Raw genomic sequence first — 27970 nt, 5'->3', positions numbered from 1 at the left:
ATACTCGAGGCATTCCACTACAGTCCTCCAGGTTTACTCCGGAATCTCTCTTTCTCCCTCTTTTCGTCCCGCAAGTCTCTGTCAGTGAGTCAACGGTTGAATAATCGCACGAAGGATTGGAATCTTCGTGAAACAGAAATAAGTGAACCCCTCGTGAATGTCACTAATTCAGGATGCACAAGTTTTGGCAAAGTCGTCTCGTTAGCTGTTTCCTCTTCGACCTAAAGATACGATCACTACCGTGTACCAAAAGGGAAATGCTAATTTGATTTTACGCTCATGTGCGATGATCATTCCGCCGTTGACGCTACGTCGACGCGTCTATCTACCATTATAAAGTAACATATAAGGCGACTTATACCGACATACCGAACCTAAATAATTTGCATTGCACTACAACTGCGCTTAGAAGTTTAAACCACATTTTTCTCTCCTCCAGTCGGGGAATCGTGACTACTTTTATCGTTCGAATACGTTCGCGAAGTTTCCGCCGTACTGGAGACCTCATTTTTCCTTCTCCCTTGAGCCGAATCATCGCGACTCTCCTTAATCGGATCAGAATTACCCTCGGCGCTACCGATCTTTCCCTTCGAACTCTTGGGCTCCCCGCTTCTCTCGTCCTCCGACCTGTCCGATTTCTCCTCGACGCTCTTCGGCACGATCTGCATCATGGTGACCGGAGATTCGACCCTTTCACCGCTGGCCTGACTGCCCTGGGACCTGTTGCTAGTCAGCTTCAACAAGTCCCTGGGCGTGACGGTGACTTCGAAAATCGGCTTCATCTTCGAGGGAGGATCGCTCTCCGCCCCGAGGCCAAGCATATCCTCAACGTTCATCGAGAACGACATCGTGCCAAGAGATCCGTCCTGAGGTACTTCCCCGGGCAGTTCGACCTCCGGACGTTCATCGACCGAGACACCAGCCTCGGCTTCCTTTCCAACGTCCGTAACCATCGGCGTGACGTGCTTAGTTTCCAGAGACAATCCGGGTAAATCGACGAGCGAATCTCCCGGCACGTCCGAGTTTCCGTCATCGGTATTCGTTACCGAGTCGTTGACGTCGTTCGAGTTGTTTACCGACGTCAATGTTATCACATCCGGAATTGCGCTTTCCTCCTCGGTTTTCGAAAGTTCCTCTATTATGACTCCCGTCGCCGGTGTCCCGGGAATCGCCAGAGGCTCTCTGACGCTCATCGAGCTGCTCGCAGACACGTCACTGCAGCAAGTCGTGTCGTTCGGTAGGCTTTCGAGGCCGGCGGTGCTCTTCAAAAAGGACTGAAGGTCCTCGATCACCCTCAAGTTCGGCCCGGAACCGACCAGGGAGTCCGTGTCGTTCGGAACTTCCTCGATGCTGGTTATGAAGTTGAGGTACTGACTCTGGAGGACCGCGTCGTTGCTCGAAACTACGACAAAATTGAGTCCCTGATCGGCGTGAGGATACTTTTCGACGATCAATCGAAACCTCGATTCCTCGTCATCTCCCTCTTTGCCGCTACAAGATTCCGTGGAATCGTGATTCTCCTCTATAGGGTCCTCGCGCTTTTCCGTGCCGTTGTTATCCTCACTGACAGCAAGCCGCTGAGCTATCTTCGCGGTTTCTCTACTGATCGCCGGATCGTCGGTACGACCGGCAGGTTCGGGTGGTTGACGTTGACGTCCTGCTGATAACTTATCAATGGGTTTGAGGTCGCCGACAATCACCGGTAGTGGTAAACAGTCATGAAATTCTCCGGTATGCTGCAGGCCGTTACCAGAAAACGCGCCCTCCACCGACAACGTTGTTTTTTGAACCGCATCCTCGCGGCGTAGTCTCTGCCTCGCTTTGTAACCGCGATAGCCGCTCTGAATCGTGGTCGCAGCTTGGGCTAGTCCGACTTCCTCGATCGGTTCCAGGTGCGGCGCATCCGCCTGTTTACACAACAGGTTGTTTAAAAAACTGTCCGCTCTCGACAAGGATAATTAAGACAGGTACGTACCTAATTTCGTGCAGGAGGATAGATATTATAGATAAGGAGGAGAAAAGTTGCGTGAACGTCGCGTGTGAAACAAAGTGGCTGTGGGCAGGCAGGCAAGCATGCAGGGGTTTCATGATGAGCACTTAAAATCCGTCCCGAGTGCTTCTATTCTTGGAAAGGGAACAATAATAATGATCTAGGCCGTGACCCGTTAATACTTTCGGGTCAACTGGTATCAAGTAGAAAATTACGAACCATCGGGCGCTTCGATGATCATGGTATAGGTATAGGTATAGGTATAGGTATAGGTGCAGACTGTGCCATCATGCTCCGCTATCGTGAATCACTTTATCAAACGGTCAAACGACGGCCTTCTACCTACGTTATAGAAATAATTCGTTACCAGAGATGATAATTGACTTGTGCCTAACGTGCGTGACAGATGCATGCACGCTCGGGCATTCCATTTGCATTACACACTGACCTCAACTTGATGTCTGTATATACGGATCTTGGTATATTTACAATATACACCAAGGTCCAGTGATAGTGGATGTTGAAAATTTGATTCATCGGCGAATGGAATAGAGTAGAAGTCGATACGTGCGGATAAATATAGAAAAATAAAATAGAGGAATCACCCCGTCGTTAAACGCAGGATGACGACAAACACGTGAAATTTAAGTTCGACGCTCGTTGTAACGAGTTGCGAGTTTTAGAGGCCATAAAACCTGCTCCGGCACGATGGGCGTTCTACAAAATTGCCCCGGCAATTCCCACCTCGTATGTTACATACATATTATGAATATTGCGTGCCAGCTCCTAGCCATAGACGAGGCTGATGTCCAAGCCGCCACTGCTGCTGCACAATTCGCGTCATTAAACCGTCCAATTCCGCGTTGAAGATGGTCAAAGGACACCAGCAGCTTAGCGGTTTCTTATACTGGAATCTTCTGGCTCGTCAAGGATTACGAAATCAAAGTTTTTCAACGGAGGAAAATGCGGTTATATCCTAAACATAATCTTCGATATCATACACGCACCCACACACACACACGTGTGTAATTCATACAACATGTAATACAACAGGTTGAAAAAGGAATGAGATCCTTCGGCCTCTTCCAGCCGTATGTTGACGTTTGAGATAACGATCGTTAAAATTAACCCGAATAGCGTGAATTCCACAGAGCCAGTTTTCGTATACAGATTAATAGGGAGGTTGCCAGCTTAAAATGCCGGAGTCCATTGCAACAGCAGCATCAGCTTCAGCATCAGCAGCAGCAGCGGCTTTCGTTCTGTCTATACGTTTCGGAAATAGAGCAATATAACACGCGTGCCGCGGGATGAATAATCGCCGAACTATTACACAGAAACGGTTCTTCGTTTATAATTATCCAAACATTGAACAGATCCGCCTTCCATGTATCTTGCCCTTGGGCTGGCTGGGGAGCAGTGGGCGTAGGGGAATCCCATCGAATCTCTCATTCTCTATCCTCTGGCACCTGCTACCTGCACAAGTGGCCAGACTTTCGACTTGGCCTCTTTGAAGACTGCCTCGTTTCGATGATACCCGGAGCTTCCTGTCTTTCGTGTAACTTAAATCGGTCCAAAATATTGACTGCAATTAAAAGTAAATAAATAAATAAATAAATTTCACCGCGTAGGTGACAAGAGAGTTAAAACGACCAGCTGCCGCACTTTTCACGTTCTTGCCCACCGAGAGAGGCTCGAACGAGCGATTACTTTACAGATGTGTAAATTATTTTAAGAGCATCAGCCCAGCATCTGTCTTTGCCAAGGCTTCGGATCGTCCATCCATCCATCCATCCGTCGTCTTTCTACGACAAACCCGTTCTCTGACGTTTATTCTCTTTCAACGACACGCCGTCGTTAGATGAAATCCCATTTTACGTAAGATTGTTAATATTACACTGTCCTATCGTAACGGAAAGAAAGAAAAACATCGTCTGCCGTATTCGTCTGTCGAGTATAATTGTGTCATTGAGTATTCTATCGAACAGTTGGAGAAAAGAAGGGAAGACAGACCGACATTATCGCCGTTTCGCCGATTGTTATTACTGTTTGGAATTCGTCGAAGATAGCCTGATCTCGGCCAGAAGCCTTTACTCTGTATTTTTAGAAAGCCGCGCGCCGTGAGCAGCACCCACGTCAAATGTAGATACCGTATAATGTTTACACGGTGGTGCGGTGCTTTTTTTCTCATCTCTTCCTCCTCCTCCTCCTCCTCCACCTCATCTTCATCCTCATCATCATCCTTATCCTCATCCTCATCCTTGTACCACCAGGCTTCTTCTCCTTCTGCCCACCATCTCTAGAATCCATCAACGCTCGCGGTTTAGAGGCAGAAGATTTTTTAGAGCTAATCGAATATCCCTGGGTAGTGCCAGAACCGCTTTTGATAAAACGATAACCATCCCTCTATAACAGCGATGAACAGAACGTTAGTTATTAATAGAATCGAGTGAAAATCAATCAACGCCATCCTTTCCAATCCCATTGGAAAAAGAAAGAAAAAATCTAACGCCGCAGCATCTTTTCATTGCGAGATCTCGGAGTAGAATTTTTCAAATTTTCAAACGAAAGTATCAAAGTGAAATATTGACAATATCGTTACATCCACCTACGAAAAATTGTTGATTCATTAGGATGGTTGAAAAAAGATTCGGCCAAGATGTTATAGACCCACCTACGTTAATATGTTGGGAGAATGGATTACAGATTTCAGAAGAAGCTATTAAGCCTCTGAAGCCTGCACCGCTGTTCATCCTCATCGTCGAGGCTCCTTACGATTAGCATCGTTTACCAGACAGCGAGTTATATCGAAGCTATATGCGTATACATATAATACATATTCTACGCGTGTAACACTCGTAGATTTATACACGGCGAATTCGTCCCACGGATATAAAATGTTGTTATCGTTCCACTCGCGGAGCACGACGATTCGGCATTGCGATCAGCAGATCACCGATGTGTGAGTTAGTTCTAACACATGTGTACGTAAGGACCTTGTGAATGAAACGATCTATTATTAGTCTGAAAAGCACAATACATCTCTGCTGCGTGTGTGACGAACTCTTCTCTTCTCTTCTCTCCTCTCCTCTGCCCCTCTACTACATGAATTCACACAACGAACACAAACTCAGACGATTCGTTCTTCTTATAATCTTACTTTCCTCCTTTCTATTACTCCGTCAATTTCCACATGTTGAGGAAAAATCTAAGCAAAACTTCCTCGCGGGTTTTCCTTATCGAAGAAGTTGATTAAAGTTTTCTCGTACATTATAACGTAATATTTTATTATACTTATTCATTTTCAAGAATATTTCGTTCACAACGCACGTAATAACGACGTTACACGCGCACAATAATAATATTTTGCAGAATTCAGGCGTAATAAATCTGGTGGGGGAGGAAAGAAAAAGAAAAAAAAAAAAAAAAAAACAGAAAAAAGAAATATGCCGGTAAATCGTCGCCTCGGCACGAGCTGTCGGTTTAAAATAGATGTACGTAAATATATATTTTTGCCGTGACGTCATTATGAGCCTGATATGTGCTGCAGCACCCACTAGCAAAACCGCTAATACTCATGTATACACCTATATACCTTCCGTCATTGCGTCAGCAAACCCGCCAACAAATCCCTGTCTGACTATTATTATTTACACTCTCAAAATAAATCTCCGAGATATGTACAATGTATACATAATCGAAATATATGTAAATGTACATAGATTTTCAATAATAATTTTCTTTTTCCCCAATCGTTCAATTCTCCTTTCATCCGAAACACTCTCGCCAATATCCGTACGTACGATAAGTATAATATATTATAAATGCAAAAGTTTCGCCGGGCGATTGAGGAAAACAGATCAACGACGAGGGATAAAATCGAGGTGCAAGGTGAGAACGTGTTAATTAATCCGGATTCAAATCGCCGATTGTTGTTTTTAAGAATTGTTTACCGCGAGAGCCCGCATTATACTGTAAAACGTTTGCATGTGTAGGCTGTACACAATATACGAATATGCAATTCGCAAGGCAAACCGAATAACCGGAAATAGACTATTAATTTGGCTCGGCGTGCGTCGTCGCAGTCACGAACGAACGGCTATAACGCCTCGACAAACAAGGTTGAGGCCGTCATTTTTCCTATACCTACATCCGCTATGCGTGTAGGTATACATTATAGGTAGGTATGTGGGCATATACGTATGTCCACGAGATAGTAATACGATTATACTGGCACGTACGCCGGACGAGCTTTCCCGCATAGATATGGAAGAATGGGAAAATGAATCAGACGGATATACGTAAACACCCGGAGTCGATGGAAGGCGGTCGTAAAGAGTGATCGAAGAAATTGATTAGCTCGCGCGAACGGATGTGAAAAAGATTTTTTACACCAAAGGGGTCAAGGACCCAACGCGCCGGGGTTAAAGAGTCGTTGTTCGTGCCTCGTTAAGAATTTTAATAGAAAGCGGCGTCGGATTCCAGGAAGGTGTGCCAAAAATGAGGAAAGAACAAAAAGTAAAAAATATTCACTCATAAAAGAAAAGTGAAAAAACCAAACTTACACACGTCACAGTTTCACCCAAATAATCACTCGATAAATGAGGCTAAATGAGGGGAAAAAATAACGTTGTACTTACTAATTTGGTTTCGTCAGCGAAAATATAACGTTAATTGATTACGTAACGGAACGAAACGTGCTAACGCCTCGTCAAGCTCTTATTCGCACTTCCTGTCTGAACTCTGCCTACTACACATAACTGCGTGCATATTTTTTCTTATAAATGCCTGTTCGCTAGTGTTTCATTAGCACACTTTGAAAACACTATAAATATCCTGCAGCACGAATGCGACGACTGTACATGCATTTCACATGGTGCTACATCCACTGTACGATAATATGTAGAATTTATGTCTGTGCGGAATTTATTCGAAAGTATCTACTTTCTACGGCAGTGTGTGTCGGGTGAAATTTCGGCAAATATCTATCTACCAGCAAAACAGCTGATTTCTTTCAGGTAAGACGCTGCGCGGAAGTCGCAGAGGTGACAGGAAAAAATGGAATCAAAATTAACACTAGAACTACCATACCAATCGAAACGACTTGTCTTTAACCTTTGGACTGCTGGGATTTCATCACCTTTACTTATACTTAAGTATAACCTATACAAAGTTACGATCACGTGTAATAAGTCTATATTTAGGCTTGCCGGTGGTTAACGGTATAGAAAAATTCAAAAGTTGTTGTTTTGCATAAGACCTGGATGTGGAGTTTTTGGGGTCGCTGATAACGAATCTGAAATCAGATTTTCGAAATTCAAGATGGCGGATTTAATAAGGCGGACAAAAATCCAAAAAGTCACTTTACGCAACATCATTGGATCCACCGTGATGAATTTTCAAATTTAGAGTTCAAGTTCGTGTTGAGTGACTGCGAAAACCCTCGAATACCGAGTTTCATCCAAAAGTCATTTCGGATTTTGGTCCGCAATCTTGAATTTCAAAATTTCGAGTTCAGATTCGCAATCGGCGACCTCAAAGACCCCCGAGTACAGAGTTTTGATAGATTGCTCCACTTGGATTTTCCGGCGGCTTAAAGGTTAAAAATATGCAATAATAGAATATGTTTATATCAATATGAGATGAAATTTGTTTTACTTTTAGGTATTTCTTGAAGACCAGTCATTTCGACTGCTTTTGGTAGAAATAGCTTCATCTTAATTTCTAATGTTTAAGTTCGACTCACCGCGACGCTGTCCTGAATCGAGGGAACACTGTCGAGGGTGGAACTGCGCCGCTGAGCGCTCTGGAGCCGCCTGCGAGTCAGGAATCCGCGAACTCCTGATTCCCGAAAAAGATAGCACGGGAGAAAATTAGCAGAGAAAAAAATTAGAACGAGTAGGTATAATAAGTAAAAAAGAAGAAAACATTCCTTCCGCACTCACCGGCCTGAATTTTCGTCGCTGCGGAATTGAATGTGCTAGTTTCGGTGGTGCTTTCCTCGCTCGCCGTTACCTCGGGTACGTAAATATGGTACTTCATTCGCTCTCCGGATGTCCCATCGTCGACGAGGATGTTCGTAACTACTTCCGCATGCGGGGGATCCGCGGCCGCAGGTGCAGATGAGACCGCGGGCGTTTCGAGTCCCTCCGCAATCTGCAAGCTCTGAGATACCAAAGTCGCGTCATCCGCTGTCTTTTCATTCACTCCTTCAAGTTCCATTTTGGTCTCATTGATGACGTGCAGGTCTTCCTCCCCTGATCCTTCGGTTTTCTTTTCGGTTGTTTGCGCGGCAGGTACCGTTTCATCCACTTTTTTAGATTCTATTTCAGGCCGTTCTTTGGGTTCCTTTTTAATAGACTTTTCGTCGTCGTCTGCACGTATTTTGTCAACCGCGTTTACCGGCACTTCTTGATGTATTTCCTCCACCTTTTCAACCGATTTTCCGTGTTCTTTTTTAACCACCTCTTCGGTGATTCCTTCAGGCTTCTTTTTACCCACCTCTTCAGGAACGTCTTCAACTATCTTTTTATCACCCTTTTCGGACACTTCCTCAAGTTCTTTCTTAGTCAATTCTTGACGCGATTCCTCTGGTTCGATTTTGTTCGGTTCTTCGTGTACCGCTTCAGGTTTACTTTTAGCAAGTTCTTCGTGTACTTCTTCAGTGATCTGTACAGTTACATTTGCTGGTACCCCTTCGGGTACGATTTTGGGCTCTTGATCCGTAACCACCTCGCTCTGAACTTTTGCAACCATCGTTTCACATACTTTTCCAGGTAAGTCTTCATGCAGTATTACAGTTTCCTGTTCGGACACTTTTTCCGCCAATTTTTCATGTACTCCTGCAGGTTCCTTCTGAGAACATTCTCCATGTATTTTTACTGTTACGTCCGCAGGTTCTTTTCCAGCTCCTTCTTCAAGTAGTTCTTCAGATTGTTTTTTGACCAACTCCCCGTGTACTTTTTCGAAATCCTCTTTCATCACCTCTTCATCCAGTTTTCCATGTTCCGTTTTAACCACATCCATATTTACCTGCTCAACCAAGTTCTCAGATATATTGTCAGGTGCCTCTTCAGCTTCTTTTTTGTCCAACGTGTCACAAATTTGTCCAGCGACTTCGTCCACTTTTTCAAGTACCTTCTTCGCGACCTCCTCTTCACCTCCCTCAATTCCCACTTTCAGAGTCGCCGAATTGCCTTCAACGTCAATATCCACAGATTTAGAACCGGTAACAGTAGCGTCCGGCTGAGTGAGGTAGGCGACTACTTTAGTGCAGGGATCTTCTCTCACGACAACGTTTTCCTTGACAATAGTATCTTCCCGAATGGGCTCCCTATTCTCATTCGTCCCGTTAATGAGTGCAGAAGTTTCATTCTCGCTGGACGGCTGACCGACGTCGCTGTTTTCTTCGGCAGTCGGATCGTCCGAGAGTTGGAACGACGAAACGGTGATATCCTGGAGTGAGTCTAAATTCAACTCTGGGACGTGTGGCATCGAGCCATGGCACTGGGGGACCAAGCTGTACAGATTCTTACCACCGTCCTCCGCCGGCTGATCGGTAATCGTAGTTTCCTTCACCTCGTTCGACGACTCTGAGTTCCTGGGGCCAAGAAGATTCTCGGCGCAGGAAGGGGAGGTCACCGACGATTCGGGCGCCGTAATTCCACCGTCGTCGGATATCGTGGTCTCCTTCACCTCGTCCGTTGACTCGGTTGTCGTCGATTCCGTGGCGTTTCGTTGAAGCAGATCGAGTGCCGACGTCATCGTGGGCGACATCGCCCTGTAGGAGTCTTCAGCCTCGGCACGATTCTCTGTCTCAACTCCGGAACTCTCCAGAGATTCGTTTTCCCGGTTTCCAGACGACCGCCCCGCTTCTTCGTCGACCAGACCGCGGCTCCCGTCCTCGGGAATGGATGTCTTTGTGTATTCCACAATTGCAACAGTCTCTCGTTTTCCAGAAACGTCGTCGATCTCCTCTGTCTCAGCTATGTCGTCGAGGGTTGGAGTCACGGCGTTCTTAGGGGCTGCAACGACGCTTCCCGCCTCCAGAGACTCCGGCACTTCTTTGTCGTCTTCTTCTCTGATCAGGTCGAGATCCTGCTTGGGTATAATCACCTCATTGCCCGCCTTCAACCCTCGGATAAAATCAACGTCTGTGCGAGGTGACCCGACGATTGTCGCCTCCTGGTGAACGATCTCCCCGAAGTTATCAAGGATATTTCGCAGCGATATTTCGCGACTCTCTTCGGTGTCTTGGCTGTCTTTCGAGCGGGCGTCCTCTTCCTCGATTACGATTTCAAGTATCTCCGACGACGGCGTGTCCGCCTGTCTGTCGGGGATCACCACCGTCGTTACGGAGTCCGGTATTTCATAGGGCGATCCTTCGGTAAGGACGTAGGAATTCCCTAACGATTCTGGCGTCCCCGAAGGCAGCTGTTCCCCATCCGATTTTACGTCCAGCGTCTTACTCTCGTGTATAAGCTTCTCAGATTTTTCCTCGCTATTTTCACCGGCATTCGTCGACCTTTCGGAATTCTGACCTGCACCTGGTGTTGAGCGATTCGCTTCTTCTTCGGCGACGGGAACTTTGACTGGGACGGCTTCAACCGTGCTCGTAACGTACTCAGTTGGAATCTCGGGAATAAACGGAGTCTTCGGAACGGAATTCGTTACCGCCACCGGATCCTTTCGGTCCTCGAATCCGCCGATATGGTGGCCGGCGCCTATTTGACCCAGCTTTTCTTCTTTCCCAGCGGAATCGAGGACGGTGCTCAACCGTTTCGATGCCTCTTCAACTTCCATCAGCTTCTCCTTCATAAATCCTGCAGGTTCGGTTCTGCTCTCCGGAATCTGCTGACTCTCTGAACAGGTTACTTCCACATTCTTCACCGGATCCACCTTCACTTCACGAATGCTTTTTTCTTTTCCAATGGCCTGTGCCTCGGGATGCAATACCTTCTCGATTCTATGTTCAGTCGCATCGACGCCGGTTTTCGGAATTTTCCGATATACGGAATCTGGCGGTGTTTCAATGGGTATAACGGTATCCTCAATCGCTACCGGTTTCTCCTTAGTTTCAGCGTCATTTCCAACGTCCCGAGTTTCCTGAGCCCCAGGATGCAATATCTTTTCGATTCTCTTCTCCGTTTCCTCAATTTCCATCAATTTCTCTTTCATTCCCGCCTCGTTACCCGCCTTCAGAATTTCTCGAGTCTCAGAGTGCATCCTTTCCTCGACGGTTATTCCGGTATGCTTAGCTTCAATCGCTTTCTCCTTCACTTCGGCACAATTCTCTTCTTTATCAATATCCCGAGGCTCGGAACGCAATATTTCCTCTATTCTCTTCTCGGCCTCTTCAACTTCCGCCAACTTTTCCTTCACCCCAACATCAACATCAGGGTTTCGAGTATCCCGATCTTCAGGCTGCAATATCTTCTCAATTCTTTTCTCAGTTTCCTGTATTTCAATCAGCTTCTCCTTCACCCCGACGTCTATTGTTACTCCCTGGATTTCCTGCGTCTCATTTTTAGCACCGGGATCTATCGCATTCCGGAGTCGCTCTTCCGCCTCTTGTATTTCTACAAGCTTTTCTTTTACAGACGTAGCGTCAGCATTGTTGATCGAACTCCGACTCTGCTCAATCGTCAGTAGATTCTCAATCCTTTTCTCAGTTTCCTCGATTTCCCTCAAACTCTCGGTTATCCCAACGCTCGCCTGAGCCGCGCCAAACGTTCCCACCTCATTCAGCTTCGATTTGAGCTCGGCAATGTTATCCCCGTGCTCATCCGGCTCGAGCGAATCGGGCCTCGGCGACGCGTTCTCACCGATATCCGGAGTGACATTCAAGCTATCCTTGAAAATCTCCTCCGTCGGAGCGTCGGGCAGATTGAGCTCGACCTCAGCCGCGCTTCTGAAGGAAGACGGACCCCCATCGGGTGTTCCCAAGTCGAGGAGGCCGCCCTTCGGTTCCGGGGTTCGTGCCGAGCCCTGTAGACTGGGGAGAACGAGTTCCTCCCGCTGTTTTAGGGACCTGGAAAGCTCGGGAGGAATCGGAGGCAGCACCAGGTTGTCGGAATCGGTTCGCGACACGCTTCTCGAGGTATTCTTCGACGATGGAGGTCTGACGGCGGGCAAGGAGACGCTGGGCGAGCTGACCGAAGCCTTCCTAGTAGCGTCAGGATGATCGGATGCGTCTGATTCACCGTTTCCGGTGCTCCGCTTCGCGGATCCTATACACTCCTCTTCCCTCGAAATCGCGAGACCCTTAAGAGTGCTTCGACTTTCGGCGGACTTGGTAGCATCTGCTATTACGCTCTTCGTCTCCGGCTGTTTCACCGGCTCAGTTTCCGACGCGAGGGTTTCGATACCTTCGAGTGAATCGGCACCCGCCGACATCTTCGCCGATTTCGATCGGCTTCGTCGCCGCGTCGACTTTCTCGACCGTCTCATCGCCGACATTGCGCTTCTGCTTCTGACGTCGTCGGTCTGATTCGATTTGTCGGATCTCGTCGACGTGCTTGTCGATTCGTCAACCGACTCGTATCCCCTACTGCTACTTTGTCCAGCCGAAGATCTCGCGGTCATCTCCCTCACCCTCCTCAGTATCGACGGCGCCGCATCGTCGATCACCTCCTGCACTCTGTCGACGTAATTCGTCGATCTCAGCTCCTCCAGACTTTCAGAGGAACGGAACTTGTCAAGGACAAACTCCCGGACTCTGTCCATGCTCATCGTCCTCGGTATCTTCGCCAGCGACCGCGATAAGGCCTTGGCGTCAGTCTTCTGCTTTTGATTATCCGTTGCGTTCTTCTCCTTCTTGACCACACCTGTCAAATCATCCTTATCGTCCTCCTTTCCTCTCTCGATGAACTTGTCCAACGATTTCTCGCGCGAGGATCTGAAATGCAATTACAACGCTGTTAGCAAAACAAAAATCATAAAAACACGGCTATACGCTCGCTATTTCAAATATTTCCTACCTCATCAACGTCTTCTTCAATCCCCCTGGTTGCCTAGAGCCAACCTCGCGTGTACTCCGACTGTCCTTGCTGCTGTTCCGGTTCTTCCTGAGCTCGGACTTGATGTCCTTAGCCAGGAGGTTTCCCGTGCCGGTCAAGGACGGGATCTGCGAAATGATCTTCGGGTTCCCGTTGCAGTCACTCTTCGACTTGTTATCTGAAGCCGCCTCCGCGTCTCTGGGCATCCGCCTCTTAACGAACCTCTCGTTGGAGCCACGCCTTTTCTGACTAACCGGGAACTTGTCGACTCCTGCGTCATCCCCGCGCCTGGCCTTGTTCTCCTTCTCGTTCCCAAGAGCTCTAACCTCCTCGGTACTGACCTTCCGCCCTTTGTCGCCAAATATGCTTCTGTGTCGCTCGAGGACTCTCGCCGTCTCGTTCATCGACCACCCACTGCGTTCCCTCATATTTTTTTCACCGGGAGACTTGGCGTCGGTGCCGCTTCGCTTTTTCAGGGACTCGTTTATCTCGCGGAGGGCGGCGGTGTTTCCGCTTCGCCCCGGCAGGCTGCCAACCGCTCCGTACTCGTCCCGCAGTTTCAGCAGCTCCTCGAAGTGCTGTGCCGCAAAGACGTAAATGTCCTCTGGCCGATGTCGTATCACCTCCCGAGTGAGCCCCTCGACGGCAGCCGCTAATCCATGCGGTACCCGCGGCGCCATCACCAGGTCACCGGAAGTCCGGAGATCCCGTTTGGCCGTGCCCATCCTGCAAAGACTGGAATAATCATTAACAGAGGAAGAGGAGGAGGAGGATGGTCTTACAAAATTGGTGGATTCGCGGCATCGAGTTTTCCAGTCAATTTCCATTCATTTCGATAATTTACGGGCTATACTTTACATGCCAAAAATTTAATAATGTTTTTCACGAAATTTTAATAAGTGCATACGTTCGATAATTTGCATGGCTATTATTCGAAAAAAACTGACTATTCGTGTTTTCAAGTTTTTAGAAATAGCTATACTTATACACTTGTCGATTTCGCGTGCACACGTAACACTTATATACACCATCTGTATAGAACAGGAATAAATTTTAACACCAATGATAAGTGATAAGATAATAAGTTAATAACGTTATATCTATATCTATCACGGCTCCGCACTGCGTGTACAGCATAATGAGATTTGAGAATTCGAACACCGCCAGAAACCGCCTGCAACCAGATATTCTCCACCACCTTATAATATAGGTATATAATATATGATCGAACAAAATTAATTAACATTAGAAAGACTTATATCTACATTGCGGAGAAACCGTGCGTGCGAAAGTTTTTCAAACAAGCAGAAATTCAAAAGAATAAGAATGACGAAAATTCCGATTAACAAAATATAGAATTCGAACGCCTGCACATCCGTTACTAGTCTCGCACGAGATCCGTTAGCGTACGAGATTCGTAAAGTGGACGTTTTCTCTCTTTTTTACATTACCATCGTCGTGATACTTATTTTTGATACAATTATGACGGAATCGGGGTATCGATACTGCCGATACTTAGTTGTCTGATCGCGTATATCGATTACCTGATGTACAAGAATGCGGAATAGGTTTGATCTGCACCTGCTTGTGACTGTACGGGGCGTTCTCTCGAAATGCTGGACGGTCGGGAAGAGACGTTAAGAGGTTTGACAGCGGCGAAAGTTTACCCGCGTTTGACAGAGAGACGGGGTCGGTTGGTTCACCTTCCCCGGCGGTTTCACCTTCGCCGAGGGACGACGGGCGCGCGATCGATGTTTTTCCATCGATTGCCGAGAGAGAGACGGTCGTGCCCGTGTACCTCGGCTTGTGCAAGCGCTACCGCGAGCTGCTTCAGCCACGCTACCCTGAAATCGATAACACGATGTAACATGAGCAAGGGTTCGAGTGTTCGTGACTGCCTGCGTATTCACCCACACCTGGGAGGATAACAGCGATCCGTATGGATCGCCGTTTCTTTTGACCTCGGTGACCCGGCACGCGACCCTAGCCAACGCCGACGTCTTTTCGGCGTGACGGATGGATTTGCGTGGGTAATTTGATATGTTAAGGTATTCAAGATTCCGCCCGACCGCTCGACCGTCCGGTGTACGCCTCGTTATCTCCGCATCGTTCGACCAAGAATAGCATCGCTAATTCTATACCGCGTAGAATTCGGATATTTAGACTCTTGAAAAACTAATGCTTCATACACCGCGGAGCCTTTCCCCTCTACTGCGATAGAAAATACAATCCAAACGTTGTTGAGCTTTTCTATCGAGTTCTATTGACACTCAAATTTAAATCGTGTCGTTTCTGGAATATTTGACGCAGCGCAAATTTGCGTACGAATACTCAGTATACCCGTTTTACATCGAAAACGCCATTAAATGAGAGGCTTTAAAAAAAAAAAAACTTCTTAAAACTAAGAAGTGTTTTTTCTTTTTTACAAAAACTGTATTACACATAGTTTCCATGTCATCAGCAATATCCAGCGTGGTTTCATTTTCATTATTGAAATTCACATCAGTGGCTTTCCTTCTGTTTTGTCATTTCTTCGAATTTTTCCTTGTCTGTCGCATACTGAAGAAGATAATCGGCCTCCAATGGGTGCAGAATCGGACCTGTAACGACGAGGCAGTGCAACGGTGGCCCGAGATCCATCTCTGTCATTTCGCGCAGAGAACAGGCGACGATTCGCTGGTCATCGGCACCGACGCGTGCCAATCCCACAGCCAGGCTGTCGCCAGTGAAAGCTGTGGAATTAAAAATATCAATAGCCTATCTTGTAGATTTTTACCTGGCTCAAACTGAGTTTACACTTTTTTTTTGCAACTTCAAACTAACAAACCAAATATCTTACCTAAATCTCTTTCACCAGCTTCAATTTTCCTTTCGACAATCTTTAGTAGCTGATCGGCAGCTTCGGCAACACTCATGAATTTCGGAGGCATGTATTCCTTTTTCCGTTTTAAAATGCTCTCCAGAGTGGGTTCCTTAACTTTGATATCCAAAAGACAGAGAGTGTGAAGACCGCGCTCCCTGTTCGTCGCTATTTTGTCGTAAAAACTATCTGGCTCCCAGTTCTCCGTCCAATAAGGAATTGAGACAATTTCCCCATAGGAGTATAGCTGCAGACCGCAACAGCCAACTGCATTCAATATAGAGGCATTGTGAACTACCTGAACTTTCACCCCCTTATCTCTCGCCCTGAGAACCAGATCCGTGTGAGTCGTCGCCCCAAATGGATCACCAACGACAAGGAAAGCCACATTCTTTGCTTCTGCTTCGGCCAGAATTTCGTCCGCACCGCTCTCAACCAGTTCTCTATCAGCAACAATGACCGGTCTGCCATAAAATTTTTCCTGGACCGATAAAACACATCATAAATATCGACTGTGATTAATTTATCCAATACATATGAGTCTTGGTCAAAAAACTTTGGACCCGAAGGACGGAAACAATGAAAGTTCTCAAATTCAAATGTTTTCTTCGCATGTACGCGCGCGATTCGAATCAAGAATATGTTTGAATTTGCTGACAGTGCTGCCACCTGACAGGGATAAAACGAGACTTAAATGAGACACAGATGAGAAACTTTCGGGAATAAACGATATTCTGTTTACTAAACATTATAGAAAACTTGACTAGACGTTGTCAAGCTTAGATGCTAATTTAGTTTTGATCAATTGAATTGCTAATTGATGAGCAACAGTCGTTGCCACAAGTACAACTCAATAAACTATCTCACCAAAGTCTCCTGGCCAACGGTCAGTATCGACGTGTAGGCCTCGAGGTAAACGCGATCGCACTTGCGAATTATTTCCAAACCCTTGACTGTCACGTCCTTAGCGTCACCGAGGCCCAAGCCTATAACGTAGAACATCGTTCAGCGAATAAAAACTTTTACTTTCGTTACTCGCAAAGGGTGCGTCTTCGCAGTGTGATTGACTTGAAAGATAAACCGTGCGCCATGTGCAGATAATTTCCGCCATTTGGAATCCAATCGATACAATCGTTACGCTGCACAGTGTTGTTAATAGAGGTCGAATAGAATCGATTGTCACGTGACCGCGATACATTAATTTTTTGAAATTGTGGCGTGAGATTTGGGCACCGGGATACAGTCAACTATTCATTTATTTTATTCTGATAAAGTCCGGTAGTTTAAAAAAAGAACCGAAATAAAATACTTCTCGTGTACAGTAAGCGTTTTGAACTTAACTATCTCAATTAGATGTGTATTATTTACATCGTAGCATAGATACAGAATTCCTTACTTTGTAACTTAGAAAAGATCTGTCGCTTCTTCAGATTTGAAAATTAAAGTGAACGCCGTGAGCGCACTTATAATTGTGAAGGAATTCCGCATAATAATATTAACAATAATAATATTGAAAAAACTAAAATAAAAACAATTTCAGAGTGTAGATACTGTCTAAGCAATAAAAATTTTACGTATAATACATGCTCGATGTTGTTTGAGATTTTTTCTTCATTTCCTTCTTCATTTGGTTGTTACCATTTCATCACATTTTTCTTCTTCGTCTTCTTCTGAGATTTCATTGACACTTATTTCTCTACTAATGTAAGTTACGCGATTTCATCTGAAGCTCAAAACGCCGATTTGTTCGCACTCCCTGTAGAATCGATCGGTTTTTGTCCTGGATATTTTTATTCCTTGAAACCAAAAGCAAAGACAATACGAATAAAATAAAACAAATAAAACTTCACTTTTCTTACAGAATAAGAAAGCACCAAATCGTTTCTACTAACCTCGCAGCAGTTGCTTGAGGATTCTTCCTGATTGCTTTCAGGGCTTCGGTTTTTCTTATCTTGAATCCAAACCTATTGTAGCCCTCGATCTGCTGGGCACTAGGTGCAGGCTTTGGTGCACTTGGTAGTGATCCGACGTCAGGTACGAGAGCTGAAGATGTATTTGGAAAAAAAATCAATTGGAGTGATTTGTAGTCGAGGTAACAAGAGAATTGTTTTCAATTTTTACATCTGCATTCGATACCCACCTTGGAAAGACCGAGTAGACGACACCGCACTGAACTCGACGTGCCTCTTGGCAACACGTTCCTTGACATCGACAAGAGATTCCATTTGTGCAAATTTCTTCTGATGGATTTGTGCAAAATTAGGAACTCTTCTAGGGGCAGCTACTTTAGCTTCTGAAAATTCCATCAACCAAAATCAATACCAAGTCAATTACCTAAATCATTGATAACGTCCAAGTCATTTGTGATTTGATATACCATTTACCTGTTTTTGACGTAGAAACACCTGCTTGTCGAGGCCTACTGAGCCTGTTAATGGAATCCTGAATAGTTTGATTGAGTTTAGGAGTTTTGTTCAATAAATTTGAAGCTGAGTTGGACCTCCGCTTGTTGCCGCTTCTCAACTGTGGAGTGATCTCATTTACTTTTGTCAGAGACCTGGATCTCCTGTGTTGGCTATCTATGCTAACTCTGCCTCTAGACCGCCGAGCTGATTGGCTAACTCCAATCCTGTGTCTGGCAGGCGTCTGTACAGTGGGTAGAGATTTTCTTGCTGAACTGCCACCAACACCAGGCGATGTGGTGCTGACTTTCCGAGCAGGACTGGCAAAACGAACACGGCAGCGTTTCTTTGCATCTGGAGTACAATTACTTGGCTCCATAGCAGAAAACGAACGTTTTCTCGACTTTTGTAGACAAGGAGTCTTGGGCTCGACCAGTTCATATGTTGCATCCTTTTCTCCCGATTCGTCGATCTTCTCTTCATTGTTTTCCTCCTGTTTGAGTGTCAATTCCTTGGACAACTCGTAGGTGCCATCCTTGGCTTTAGAACTATCATCAAACATGTCATCGTTCATGGCAATTAGTCCGAGGGATTCGTCATCGCTCGGTCTTGATTCCTTCTTGTTTTCCGTAGCTTGAGCCATTTGTTGTGGAGTTATCATGGGACTGCTCGTTGAGCCGGAAGAAAACGTTATAAAATCAGAGGTGAGATTCAAGGAGCGCCTTATCCGACTTCGAGGAGTTGTTGTTGGAGAAGTCTCAGCCAACTCCAGTAAAGCCTTAATCTTGTTTGGAGGGACACAGAGCGGTGACGAACATGCAATAGCAGCCGCAGCTTCCTTCGATACTGGAATTGGCCGCAGCGGAGTTCCAGATGACGTTATCGGCGAGCGTTTTTTTCCAGTGGACTTTGGCCTTCGTGGACTCTCTGGCTGGGTAAGGCTGGATCGTTTCACATTGACTGGCGTCGAGATTCTGCCTCTAACCAGCAGAACACTTTTCTGCAATGCAGCGGGAGTTTTCACAGGGGATTTACGGATTTTGGAAGCTGGAGTGGACAACCTTTTGGACGGCGTCTTAGGGGCTAAGGTTTTGCCGCTTTTTGATACCTTGGGTGACATTGAAGGTTGGTCGCTTGGTTCCTTTCTGAAATCCATCAGCGCTACAAAGGGGTTGTTGCAATCGACCTGAACAGTAGTGGTCTCTGTTTCTTGAACGCTCTGACCTATGGAAACACTCGACTTGTCTGAAGTTGCGGGCGACTCGACAGTGATAGGCAGTTTCCGCGGTGTCTTGGAAAGCCGTAAAGGTGAGTGAGAGTGCGTCTTGGGTGAGCCAATGTTGAGTGGCGATTTTTTTGGTGTTTTGGAAGACCTGTGCGGCGTTAAGTTGACCAGCATAGGACTGCTTTCAGGTGTCACTGTGTCGTTAGGGACAACGCTGAGTGACGAATTCTGTTCTTGTTTCATCAAAAACGATTTGTTTGGTGTTTTTTTTACTTTAGAATATCCCTTTGGATTTTTATTCTCATCTGCATCCTGAATTCTGCCACTTTGCACTGTTGATTCGCTGTGGTAGTCAGGTGCGTGTTTTTTTTTTGCTGAAGTCTTTGCCTGCAACCTGGTCAGCTTTACAGGGGTTTCGATTGGAACCAGCCAATTTTCAGTCATCGTATTCTCTGCCACAGCCAATACCCGTTTTTTTTTATCCGTTACGCGCTGCTGCTGTTTTGATTCAGCTATGGATGTTTCACCGAGGTTTTCATTCACTTCTTTGCGCAACCTCGACCGTAATGGACGACTTGTCGTCTCCAGCTTCTCCAAAGTATTAACTTTGTCAAGTTTCGATTGTCCGATTGGCGACTCAGCCTTGTTCTCAGTATCAGAATCGCTAGAGCTTTTTGCAAGCTTCCGTCTACGGCTTCCTGAAAGTTTTGCAAATCAAATATGAAAGATATTATCAATCGCTGGGAGAAATAAAGCTTCAGGCTGCCCAGCAGGTAAACAATTATTGAATTTTCTGCAATTTTGAGATTCTTCGATATGCTGGACACCCTCTACAGTGAGTTATGACAAGCAACAAATTCATCTTACTAGTTGACATAGAAGTGTTGACTGCATTCTCTGGCAAGGCACCTGCAACTAAACAGTAATATCTTTACATTATATGAGAAGAACTGTATTAATATTAAAACCATGGGAACGAGTGGAAAAAGAATATAACCTTGTTTTCAAAATACTTTGATCTATCACAAAAGTTGTACGGGAATAACTTCTAATTGACTGATTTCCCTTGCCCCTTCAATACAAAAATAAATAAACTGTAGTGCCAATTGGCTAACATATTATGAAAAGTAAGATAAACATATGATTAGATGTAGCTGTGCAAGACGAAACGCTGAAGCAAAGTAACACATTTATTTATACTTTTTCGACTCCGTCCTGATGTCGTTGACGGTGTTTTCATAGTTTTGGAGGATTTAATCGACTTCGCCGTTGGAGAAGCTTCCGTACTCCCGTTGTCGTCGTCGTCTATAATTGTCCGTCGATCTGAAATATATACGGACGCAAACCATTGGTGAGGAATTGCAAGGAACTCTTTCCATCTCTCCACGTCCGATTGAGAGGACAATTTGACGGCGCGTGTGAATATAATAAACATGCTTATTGCTTACGCTGTCGAGTGAGGCGTTGGGGTTGTTGTTGGGGTGCCGGCATGCCGTTCTCGTCGCTGCTGTTCTTCCTTTTCCGCACCATGTTTACCTTTCCAGAACCACAAAAGCGTCGTACACCGCGTTAAAACGATCCACGATAGCGGAGGATAATTTTAGCTCACGGATCGCAGTTATTTAACGGCTAATTAAAACCTGTCAGACGCCTCTTTTCCCGCTGCCGTTACGTGCTCCCGCTGTTTTGCCCGTTTTTGCACCGCCTTTGGCGTTGAATAACGCTTTTCTTGTTTCAAAGTTTTAAAACCGTTGATCAGGGCGCTGCTGCCAACTGCCTTGGCACGAACTCGATGCATTGCCTAATGCCTAAAACGACGACTCGCACGTATATCTGGAGACTCGCGTGAAAACGCGCTTTGTTTTACAGCCGAAACCTCCCGACAAGTTTCGAACTCAACTATCGACTAGTTCGTGGTGCATCGAGTGCTTTCACGCCTTCACGCCTTGGCTTCATTACCATCTTTACTCCGTCGATAATTGTAGTATTGCACCAACTTTCAGCTGCTTTTTCTCTTCCCGTTAAATAAGAATTGTAAATAAATCGTAACCGCGTAACCTTTAACTTATAAAATGTTCAAGAGAAAATTAAAAGCACTGGATTATATAGATTGGGATAAGGTAAACGCTAATGGTGAGTTGAGACCGGTTAGCCGGTGCACTTGCGGAAATTTAACCTCCCAGCTGTCACAAAAGCAATAGGAATTTTTCTGAAATTTCAATATCGTTTCAGACCCCCAACACTTTCGCAAACTGGTCGTCTGGCTCGAAGACCAAAAGATACGTCACTACAAAATTGAGGATCGAAAGGATCTCAGAGACATGAATTCGACTAGTTGGCCCGCAACGTTCAAGAGATATTGCGAGGACGTCGCTTGTCCGATAACTACCCAGCCAGTGGATCAGCTCGAATGGTTGATCGGGTTCGCGGTCAAGCTGGAGTTTGAGGATAACTGTAAGAGCCATACCATGTTTGTTTTGGTACTACTGAGTTCCCTTTTTACTGAAACTTGATTTTGATACAATTCAAACTATCGCAGATAAAAAGTATCAACCGATAACAGGCAAGAGTTTGAAAGATATGAACAAACCGGCAGCACCCAACATAAAATCGTCAAACCCGTTAGACAATCTGGACTGTGAGTATTGTATATCAGATAAAACCTGTTGAACTTTTGAATGTGACAAATACTGGTATTTACATTTTTTAATTCTATTTTCTCTGATTACAGTTCACAGTGCAGAGTTTAAGAACGGAATCGAAGAATTGCGAAAGTTACTTCGAGTTCCTCGACATTCGGATCACCTTGTAACTCTGCAAGCGTGCAGTCAGATAGTTTGCAAGAGACTGAACGCCGATGTTTTATTGAATCCGAAATCGATAGTGGTAAAGGGAAAAGAGTTTCCGATATTGGAAGCGGAGTTGGGTTTCAATATGGGAGATCCAGTTCTGAATAATGCGGCAAAAATCTTGAGATTACTGTACATTCAGGATCTAAGGGACCTTCAAACACGAATAAATGAAACAATTGTTGGTGTTCAAAATATCACTGCAAATCCGAAGACTGATACGAAACTTGGGAAAGTTGGAAGATAAACAGCTAGTCATTACAACTCCCATGGCGCATTTACACACACATATGGGATGTTAAAAATTTTGCTGACGTTCATTGGTCAAATATTGTTTGATAACCGATATTGATATTAATTTCTAATGATGATCCAGTGCTCCGATTTATACATACGAATTGATTCGTCATATGTTATTCATGTTTCAATAATGGAATTTAACGATAGGTGAAAACTAATAAATTATTATAACAATCGCATTACATTGGTTGAATTTTTTTTCTTCCCTCTATAGTATCCACTTTAAATGAATTCAGATGCAAGGAATTCTTTGAAACCCAAGTTCAAATGGCGGGGAATGTAAGCCGGTTTTCATCATATATTTATAATAAATATTTATTACACGGATAAGAGTAGAGGAAAATTTACGAGTAAAGAACTTTTTCCTCGTTTTATAACGTCGTTTCTTCTTTGTTGTTTTACAATAAAGCTCATAGTAACTATTTATCATTACGAATGTACAGAGGCAGTTTGGAACGTGATTTTTCTTAACATACGTGTAGAATATTTTTAGATTATTTACAGCAAATTGCGTAATTAATAAATCACTAGACAGCGATCTGAGGTTTTAATTTGTTACACCATTGTGTTTATAACTAGACTTAGTGAAATAGAATTTTTGATCGGATAGAATATCTAACAAGGATATGTTCATGTATAATATTTGAGGAAACTTGATTTAATATTAGACGTGAAAGTAAAGTACCGAAGAGCAACCGACAAAAAAAGTTGATATGAAAGATACATAGTTCAATATTTCTTCGAAATTCTTGTGTATTCAGATTTACAAAACTAGAGCTTAGTTAAATGTGGAAAAAGACAGAAATTCAGTTTTCTCCCGAAAAAGGCTTAATTAGAGAATAGGATTTTGAAAATATCCAATTTTTTAATCACCTAGCCTATAAGAGCCCCCCTACCAATTGATATTTTGTGCCTAATCCTTGCATTGTAGAAAAACAGAAAACGCATCTTCAGCACTTGACAAGTAATTCTGCAGGGATTTCAACACGTCTGTTCTTCATTGTCGTCACGTTTGTATCGCGTTTATAAATTATAAGAGAACTAGGAGAGCCTGCATCTGCCTTTATTCCCGAGCGGATTCTCTTCCTCTTGACCAGACTCGATCCTCCCGGCATTTTCTTCGTCTTGAAGAGAGGCCTGTAGAGCCCTAGCCAAGGCTTCGTCCTCGCTTATAGTTCCCTGAAGGTTCCTAAACAGGCTAGAATTGGCGTTTTGATTATTCTGCGAGGCTCGACTCTCGGCTTGTTTGTTCAGAGCTTCAAGTCTCCGCTGACGCATGGTTTCCTCTTTTCCCACGCAGGCGTGATCACAAGGATGCCGGTGTTTCAAGCAGAAGTTTTTCCCACAGTCCCCGCACTTGACCGCGACAATTTCCTTGATTTTACAGCCCTTGGACGTACACTTGTTGGTGAATACTTTCCTCCTGCTCTTGGCACGGTCAGCCTGACAGTCATTATCTATATGCAGACTTACGGCGAGGTCGGGTGGATCGGATCGCTTCGAAGGCACTGGAGCGTTGCAGAGCGGACATACAGGCACTTGTACGTCCTTCTTGTAGGCACTTGGACACGCGTGACCGGTGTAGGATATGTGATCGGTGCAGAAAATCGCCTCGCAGGCGTCGCACTTCAGGGGCAAAAACTGGAGACGGTTGCAGGTTTTTTCGGAGCAGTGCTCACCCAAGTTTGGAAACTCCATTGTTGTCGGATATTTGAGAGGCGATAGTTGCTGCTTTCACGCTTTGTGAAATTCGAGATTCAATTTGTCGATTGTTTACCAATTTTTACTGCCCGCGCACTTTCGTTGTCAGCGTTACGATTCGCCAGCTAGCTGGGCCACGTCCGTGTCCTCGAAAGTTCGTCGATAAACTGCGTCATCGCCGATGCCATGGAGCGGGTAATACCTCGCAATTTATCACATTCACAACGCTAAACGGTAACTGTGGTGGGAATGATTCGGAGAAATTCGAGAATGACGATCATCGGAATTCGTCGCGTCATTAAAAAGGCAACGTTTCTCTTGCTGCGCTCAATTTCGAACCATCGATTGCACGATTTGTTCTAGAAACGACGACGCGTTGGATTTGAAATTTCATCGCTGCACGCAGCGCCTCTAGCGGAATTTCACAATATCATGTGAAGGTAATTGGATTAACAGTTTCGAGCCGTCGGTAACCGACCAGCTACAACAGTTTTTCGAAAACATTTTGAATTTTTATCTTCGTATTCGATCGTATATCGGAAAAATGGCGCAACTTGATAGGGATAATCAATGTAATCAATAGAAAAAAATTATTTCTACCTCCTGATTACTAAAAATATAAGAATTCGTCTCACCCAAAGGGTTGGTAATTTGTAGTGGAAAAATGGAAACGAAATCCTTGAGTCTTCGAACATGTTTTCATCAAACGTTTATTTTTCCTCAACTACGGAAAGAGTCGACGTTATTCGTCGCATTTTTATTTCACTGTTGAAAAATGCTCACGTCCTTCCAGATTCGAATTCTCTGTACAATCAGGCGTTTCCAAAACTATCGAACGGCGGCAGCCTCATGATTCTAGCAGTCCCAAGACCGGCTAATACTAAAAAAAATCAGTCATTAAGCTTCGCAATGATGATACGTAAGGGGAAAAAAACATTAATAATACTAACCGGCGGCAAAGGAGAACATCACCGATTTCCCAGTGATTTTGTTAAATTGTTTCGAATGGTAAGCGACGTAAATACCGGCGCCGATCAATCCTCCCCCACTTACTAACCTACAACCCAAACAATCACGGTCTCTGGATGTAACCACGCTTTGCCAATCTTCCGACATGTCGATTCACTTTCAAAGATTGTAGTCGATTTAAATTGGTGGGTTTTTTCCTTCTATACTTGACTTTTGGAAATTACACCAGTTTCAGATAGCCTGTGACCACTTTTAAAGTCGAAAAGCAACCTTTCTCCTCATTCTCACCCAAGTGCCGCCATCTTCTAATGACGTCACTGACAAGTCACGTGCTTCCTCGTGACACCGCGGTTTCGTTAATTTTTTTAAATAAAATGAAATTAAAAACACGCAAGGTCTTCCCAGATTTAATTTTTCCTCTTTAATAAAAAAAAAACAGAAAAACCAAAATTGAGTTATACCTCAGATGATCAACAATGTTTACATTTAATATACCTATAATGTATGTATTTATGTTGACAACTGTGTAAATACACACGGAATAGGCGGTCCGTGAGTCCTAAGTGAAGTGTTGTTTAACGCATAAATAAATAATCGTTTACCGTTCACTGTTTTATAATTATTTCAGTAAGTATGCTTAAAATTTTTTTCAAATTTCTGCACGAGTTTCTTGTTCGTTTTCTTTTTTTCCTTCTTTTCTATTTTCAAAATACAAAACTTTTAGTAGAGCTGTTTTGCCAAACATGATCTCAGCGGCGTTACTTAACAATTGTATGTATGTACAATATATAATTGAGGTACAACGAATGGTGTCCAGCGTAGGAGATTTTCCACACAATTACCCGATTGAATTCTCGCAGCCCTGAGGCTTATTACATTCGTCCCCATTTCAATTTGCGAAGGATTATTTTTATTTTATAATTTTGTTGTTAATATTTTCATTTACTCGATTAGTTTCTTCGCTTTGAAAAAACGCCGCAAATAGAGTACCTGCCAGGTCGCCAGACCCAGGAGACAACACATGGAGAATATGCTGAAGTACAATACTCTACTGTTAGTCGACTCTGCAATGAAACGAAAAAGAAAGTGATGAGAAAGTGATATCGAGTCACTGGCAGTTCTGCATTTTGCATATAATGAGCATGAAAATGAAAGGAGGGAGGGTAAAAATGCCCACCATTTGTATCTCTCATCTCTTCCTCGTTTTTGCGCATCCAGGAAAAGGCTTGAACGATGGATTCGGATAAATCCTCAAGACGCTTTAATTCCACTTCCATAGGCTTAAGCTTGGCTGCTTCGCCAATCTGTGGAAAGAATTAAAATTTCGAGTAAAGCGCTGTGATGCGTTTCTGTTTTGTTCTCACAATCGGTCGTTATTGCTCACGTACGTGTCAACTACGTCAACACAAGATCAGAGGTAAATAAGGGAAATTAAAAACAGGATAAACTAACAAAACGAGCAACCTATGATTCAATTTTATAAGAAAAAACAAACATATTAACGAATCAACGTGCCACAAATAAAAATCTGTATAAATTGTGTTATTCTTGTACACGTGAGACTGTACTTGAGGCAAATTATTTTGTGTCACTTTACCGCCTGTTTCGCCAGAGTTCAAGCCATACAGGGTACATATATGCAGACAAAAGAGAAAATAGTAATGAGTTTTTATCGTCAAAGACAGTACAATCTAATAAAATGTGAAATACAGTGTCTTCTCTCTTTGCAACAGAATATCAATACCGCTGAGTCAGATTTGCCACTCACCCCTTCGTAGCTTTTTGCCTCAATGCCTCGCTTGATACTCAACGCGACTTCTTGCTTCATTCCTCGCAGATCTGTAGCAAACGAATTGATTAACGCGTAGCATCAAGTAAAATCCGCATCGGACGGTAGTTTCCATAGTTCGTAGATAGACAAGATGATAAGGTGATAAAAAATGGCACACTTACGAGAGGGAACATGAGACGTGAAGCATATTTGGAAGGTGTCGAAGGTTTCGGTGACGAACGAAAATTTCCCACGTGAAATATCTTCCTTTTGGGAAAGTATGTGTGTCTTGGAGTCGGTTACCTGGGTAAAAGGAATGAAGGTAAAGCGGTATCGAGATGTGTGAGAAGAAAAAACAGGGCACAAATATCGCAGCCAACGAAGCATATTGAGGACTGACCACAGACTTGGCTACAACATAACCTATAACCTCGAATTTCTAGCTGAAGCGTCGCGAAGCTTTCTCGGGTGTTCCGAGGCCTGGCGTAACTTACGATGTAATTAACAGTCTGTCCGGTGGCCTCGGAGACTTCGTATTCACCGGAGACAAGAACGTTGGCCTGAACCTCTTCCCTCAAACACTTCTCGGCGTTCGGCTCCAAGTAGAACATAATCGCCCGTACGTTTGCGAAAAGGGAGAGAAGCGCAACGGCGACGAGAGTCTTCCCCGCCATTCTGTATTCGCTTACCACGCGAAATATTCGTTTACAGATTCAAAAAATACGCACAAAATCGGTCAACGAGATATTTCTTTCACATACAGACAGTCTGACGGAATGGTATCAAATACTTCCGACGTGTATTAACATCGCGATGAGTTGGCAGCCATTTACAAGTCACGACGTAGCTCGACGGTGGTTCAACTTTTCATGTAGGTTAATCCGTGTATGTATGCATTGTACACGTCAC

At 44.5% G+C, this 27970-nt stretch overlaps 7 protein-coding genes across 9 annotated transcripts; 1 reads left to right on the top strand and 6 right to left on the bottom strand.

Moving 5' to 3' along the window:
• Positions 1-244: 244 nt before the first annotated feature.
• Positions 245-14671, bottom strand: LOC124414105. The gene is made up of 6 exons (XM_046895023.1): positions 14529-14671; positions 12967-13710; positions 8501-12884; positions 7933-8452; positions 7734-7828; positions 245-1907 (listed from the first exon to the last, which is right to left on the bottom strand). The coding sequence occupies exons 2-6, from the start codon at positions 13707-13709 to the stop codon at positions 414-416; spliced, it is 7236 nt and encodes a 2411-aa protein (XP_046750979.1). The 5' UTR covers position 13710; positions 14529-14671; the 3' UTR covers positions 245-413.
• On the bottom strand, positions 11512-27970 carry LOC124414103 (transmembrane emp24 domain-containing protein bai). 3 transcript variants are annotated; one of them, XM_046895020.1, is made up of 7 exons: positions 27816-27970; positions 27556-27738; positions 27244-27364; positions 27059-27129; positions 26468-26594; positions 26237-26354; positions 11512-11554 (listed from the first exon to the last, which is right to left on the bottom strand). In XM_046895020.1, the coding sequence occupies exons 2-7, from the start codon at positions 27733-27735 to the stop codon at positions 11527-11529; spliced, it is 645 nt and encodes a 214-aa protein (XP_046750976.1). In that variant the 5' UTR covers positions 27736-27738; positions 27816-27970; the 3' UTR covers positions 11512-11526. The 3 variants fall into 3 exon arrangements, with proteins under 3 accessions (XP_046750976.1, XP_046750975.1, XP_046750977.1); XM_046895019.1 differs by having other exon boundaries at positions 27556-27928; XM_046895021.1 differs by lacking the exon at positions 11512-11554 and having other exon boundaries at positions 26178-26354; positions 27556-27926.
• Positions 15382-16936, bottom strand: LOC124414099 (diphthine methyl ester synthase). Its single transcript, XM_046895013.1, has 3 exons — positions 16712-16936; positions 15824-16325; positions 15382-15716 (listed from the first exon to the last, which is right to left on the bottom strand). Exons 1-3 carry the CDS (start codon positions 16844-16846, stop codon positions 15487-15489), a joined length of 867 nt encoding a protein of 288 aa, XP_046750969.1. The 5' UTR covers positions 16847-16936; the 3' UTR covers positions 15382-15486.
• On the bottom strand, positions 17471-21262 carry LOC124414097 (nascent polypeptide-associated complex subunit alpha, muscle-specific form-like). Its single transcript, XM_046895010.1, has 7 exons — positions 20920-21262; positions 20672-20794; positions 20339-20380; positions 18229-20169; positions 17985-18137; positions 17737-17887; positions 17471-17640 (listed from the first exon to the last, which is right to left on the bottom strand). Exons 1-7 carry the CDS (start codon positions 20999-21001, stop codon positions 17544-17546), a joined length of 2589 nt encoding a protein of 862 aa, XP_046750966.1. The 5' UTR covers positions 21002-21262; the 3' UTR covers positions 17471-17543.
• LOC124414100 (RNA transcription, translation and transport factor protein) lies at positions 21480-23115 on the top strand. Its single transcript, XM_046895014.1, has 4 exons — positions 21480-21604; positions 21704-21925; positions 22011-22109; positions 22203-23115. The coding sequence occupies exons 1-4, from the start codon at positions 21544-21546 to the stop codon at positions 22565-22567; spliced, it is 747 nt and encodes a 248-aa protein (XP_046750970.1). The 5' UTR covers positions 21480-21543; the 3' UTR covers positions 22568-23115.
• Positions 22922-24651, bottom strand: LOC124414102 (AN1-type zinc finger protein 2A). Its single transcript, XM_046895018.1, has one exon. It carries the CDS (start codon positions 24316-24318, stop codon positions 23662-23664), a length of 657 nt encoding a protein of 218 aa, XP_046750974.1. The 5' UTR covers positions 24319-24651; the 3' UTR covers positions 22922-23661.
• Positions 25001-25668, bottom strand: LOC124414104. The gene is made up of 2 exons (XM_046895022.1): positions 25272-25668; positions 25001-25201 (listed from the first exon to the last, which is right to left on the bottom strand). Exons 1-2 carry the CDS (start codon positions 25435-25437, stop codon positions 25134-25136), a joined length of 234 nt encoding a protein of 77 aa, XP_046750978.1. The 5' UTR covers positions 25438-25668; the 3' UTR covers positions 25001-25133.

The sequence above is a fragment of the Diprion similis genome, chromosome 13 (genome assembly GCF_021155765.1).
Source record: "Diprion similis isolate iyDipSimi1 chromosome 13, iyDipSimi1.1, whole genome shotgun sequence".
NCBI classification, from domain to species: domain Eukaryota; kingdom Metazoa; phylum Arthropoda; class Insecta; order Hymenoptera; family Diprionidae; genus Diprion; species Diprion similis.
This window is presented reverse-complemented; position numbering and strand designations above follow the sequence as displayed.

What these genes read in the sequence shown, in the direction of transcription:
- LOC124414103 (XM_046895020.1), bottom strand. Translation starts at nt 27,735, where the DNA reads ATGGCGGGGAAGACTCTCGTCGCCGTTGCGCTTCTCTCCCTTTTCGCA. An exon ending in AGAGATGAGAGATACAAATG is followed by an intron (nt 26,355 to 26,467) that starts GTGGGCATTTTT and finishes GTTTCATTGCAG; the next exon opens with AGTCGACTAACAGTAGAGTA. An exon ending in AAAGCGAAGAAACTAATCGA is followed by an intron (nt 11,555 to 26,236) that starts GTAAATGAAAAT and finishes GAAATACAAGAG; the next exon opens with GCGGAAGAGCGACTCCGGAA.
- LOC124414097 (XM_046895010.1), bottom strand. Translation starts at nt 21,001, where the DNA reads ATGGTGCGGAAAAGGAAGAACAGCAGCGACGAGAACGGCATGCCGGCA. An exon ending in CAACACTTCTATGTCAACTA is followed by an intron (nt 20,170 to 20,338) that starts GTAAGATGAATT and finishes CAAAACTTTCAG; the next exon opens with GAAGCCGTAGACGGAAGCTT. An exon ending in TGTTTCTACGTCAAAAACAG is followed by an intron (nt 18,138 to 18,228) that starts GTAAATGGTATA and finishes TGGAATTTTCAG; the next exon opens with AAGCTAAAGTAGCTGCCCCT.
- LOC124414105 (XM_046895023.1), bottom strand. Translation starts at nt 13,709, where the DNA reads ATGGGCACGGCCAAACGGGATCTCCGGACTTCCGGTGACCTGGTGATG. An exon ending in AGCGACGAAAATTCAGGCCG is followed by an intron (nt 7,829 to 7,932) that starts GTGAGTGCGGAA and finishes TTCGGGAATCAG; the next exon opens with GAGTTCGCGGATTCCTGACT. An exon ending in CGATTCAGGACAGCGTCGCG is followed by an intron (nt 1,908 to 7,733) that starts GTGAGTCGAACT and finishes TTGTGTAAACAG; the next exon opens with GCGGATGCGCCGCACCTGGA.
- LOC124414104 (XM_046895022.1), bottom strand. Translation starts at nt 25,437, where the DNA reads ATGTCGGAAGATTGGCAAAGCGTGGTTACATCCAGAGACCGTGATTGT. An exon ending in GATGTTCTCCTTTGCCGCCG is followed by an intron (nt 25,202 to 25,271) that starts GTTAGTATTATT and finishes GATTTTTTTTAG; the next exon opens with TATTAGCCGGTCTTGGGACT.
- LOC124414099 (XM_046895013.1), bottom strand. Translation starts at nt 16,846, where the DNA reads ATGTTCTACGTTATAGGCTTGGGCCTCGGTGACGCTAAGGACGTGACA. An exon ending in CCGTTGGCCAGGAGACTTTG is followed by an intron (nt 16,326 to 16,711) that starts GTGAGATAGTTT and finishes TTATCGGTCCAG; the next exon opens with GAAAAATTTTATGGCAGACC. An exon ending in AGCTGGTGAAAGAGATTTAG is followed by an intron (nt 15,717 to 15,823) that starts GTAAGATATTTG and finishes TTAATTCCACAG; the next exon opens with CTTTCACTGGCGACAGCCTG.
- LOC124414102 (XM_046895018.1), bottom strand. Translation starts at nt 24,318, where the DNA reads ATGGAGTTTCCAAACTTGGGTGAGCACTGCTCCGAAAAAACCTGCAAC.
- LOC124414100 (XM_046895014.1), top strand. Translation starts at nt 21,544, where the DNA reads ATGTTCAAGAGAAAATTAAAAGCACTGGATTATATAGATTGGGATAAG. An exon ending in GGATAAGGTAAACGCTAATG is followed by an intron (nt 21,605 to 21,703) that starts GTGAGTTGAGAC and finishes ATATCGTTTCAG; the next exon opens with ACCCCCAACACTTTCGCAAA. An exon ending in CCCGTTAGACAATCTGGACT is followed by an intron (nt 22,110 to 22,202) that starts GTGAGTATTGTA and finishes CTCTGATTACAG; the next exon opens with TTCACAGTGCAGAGTTTAAG.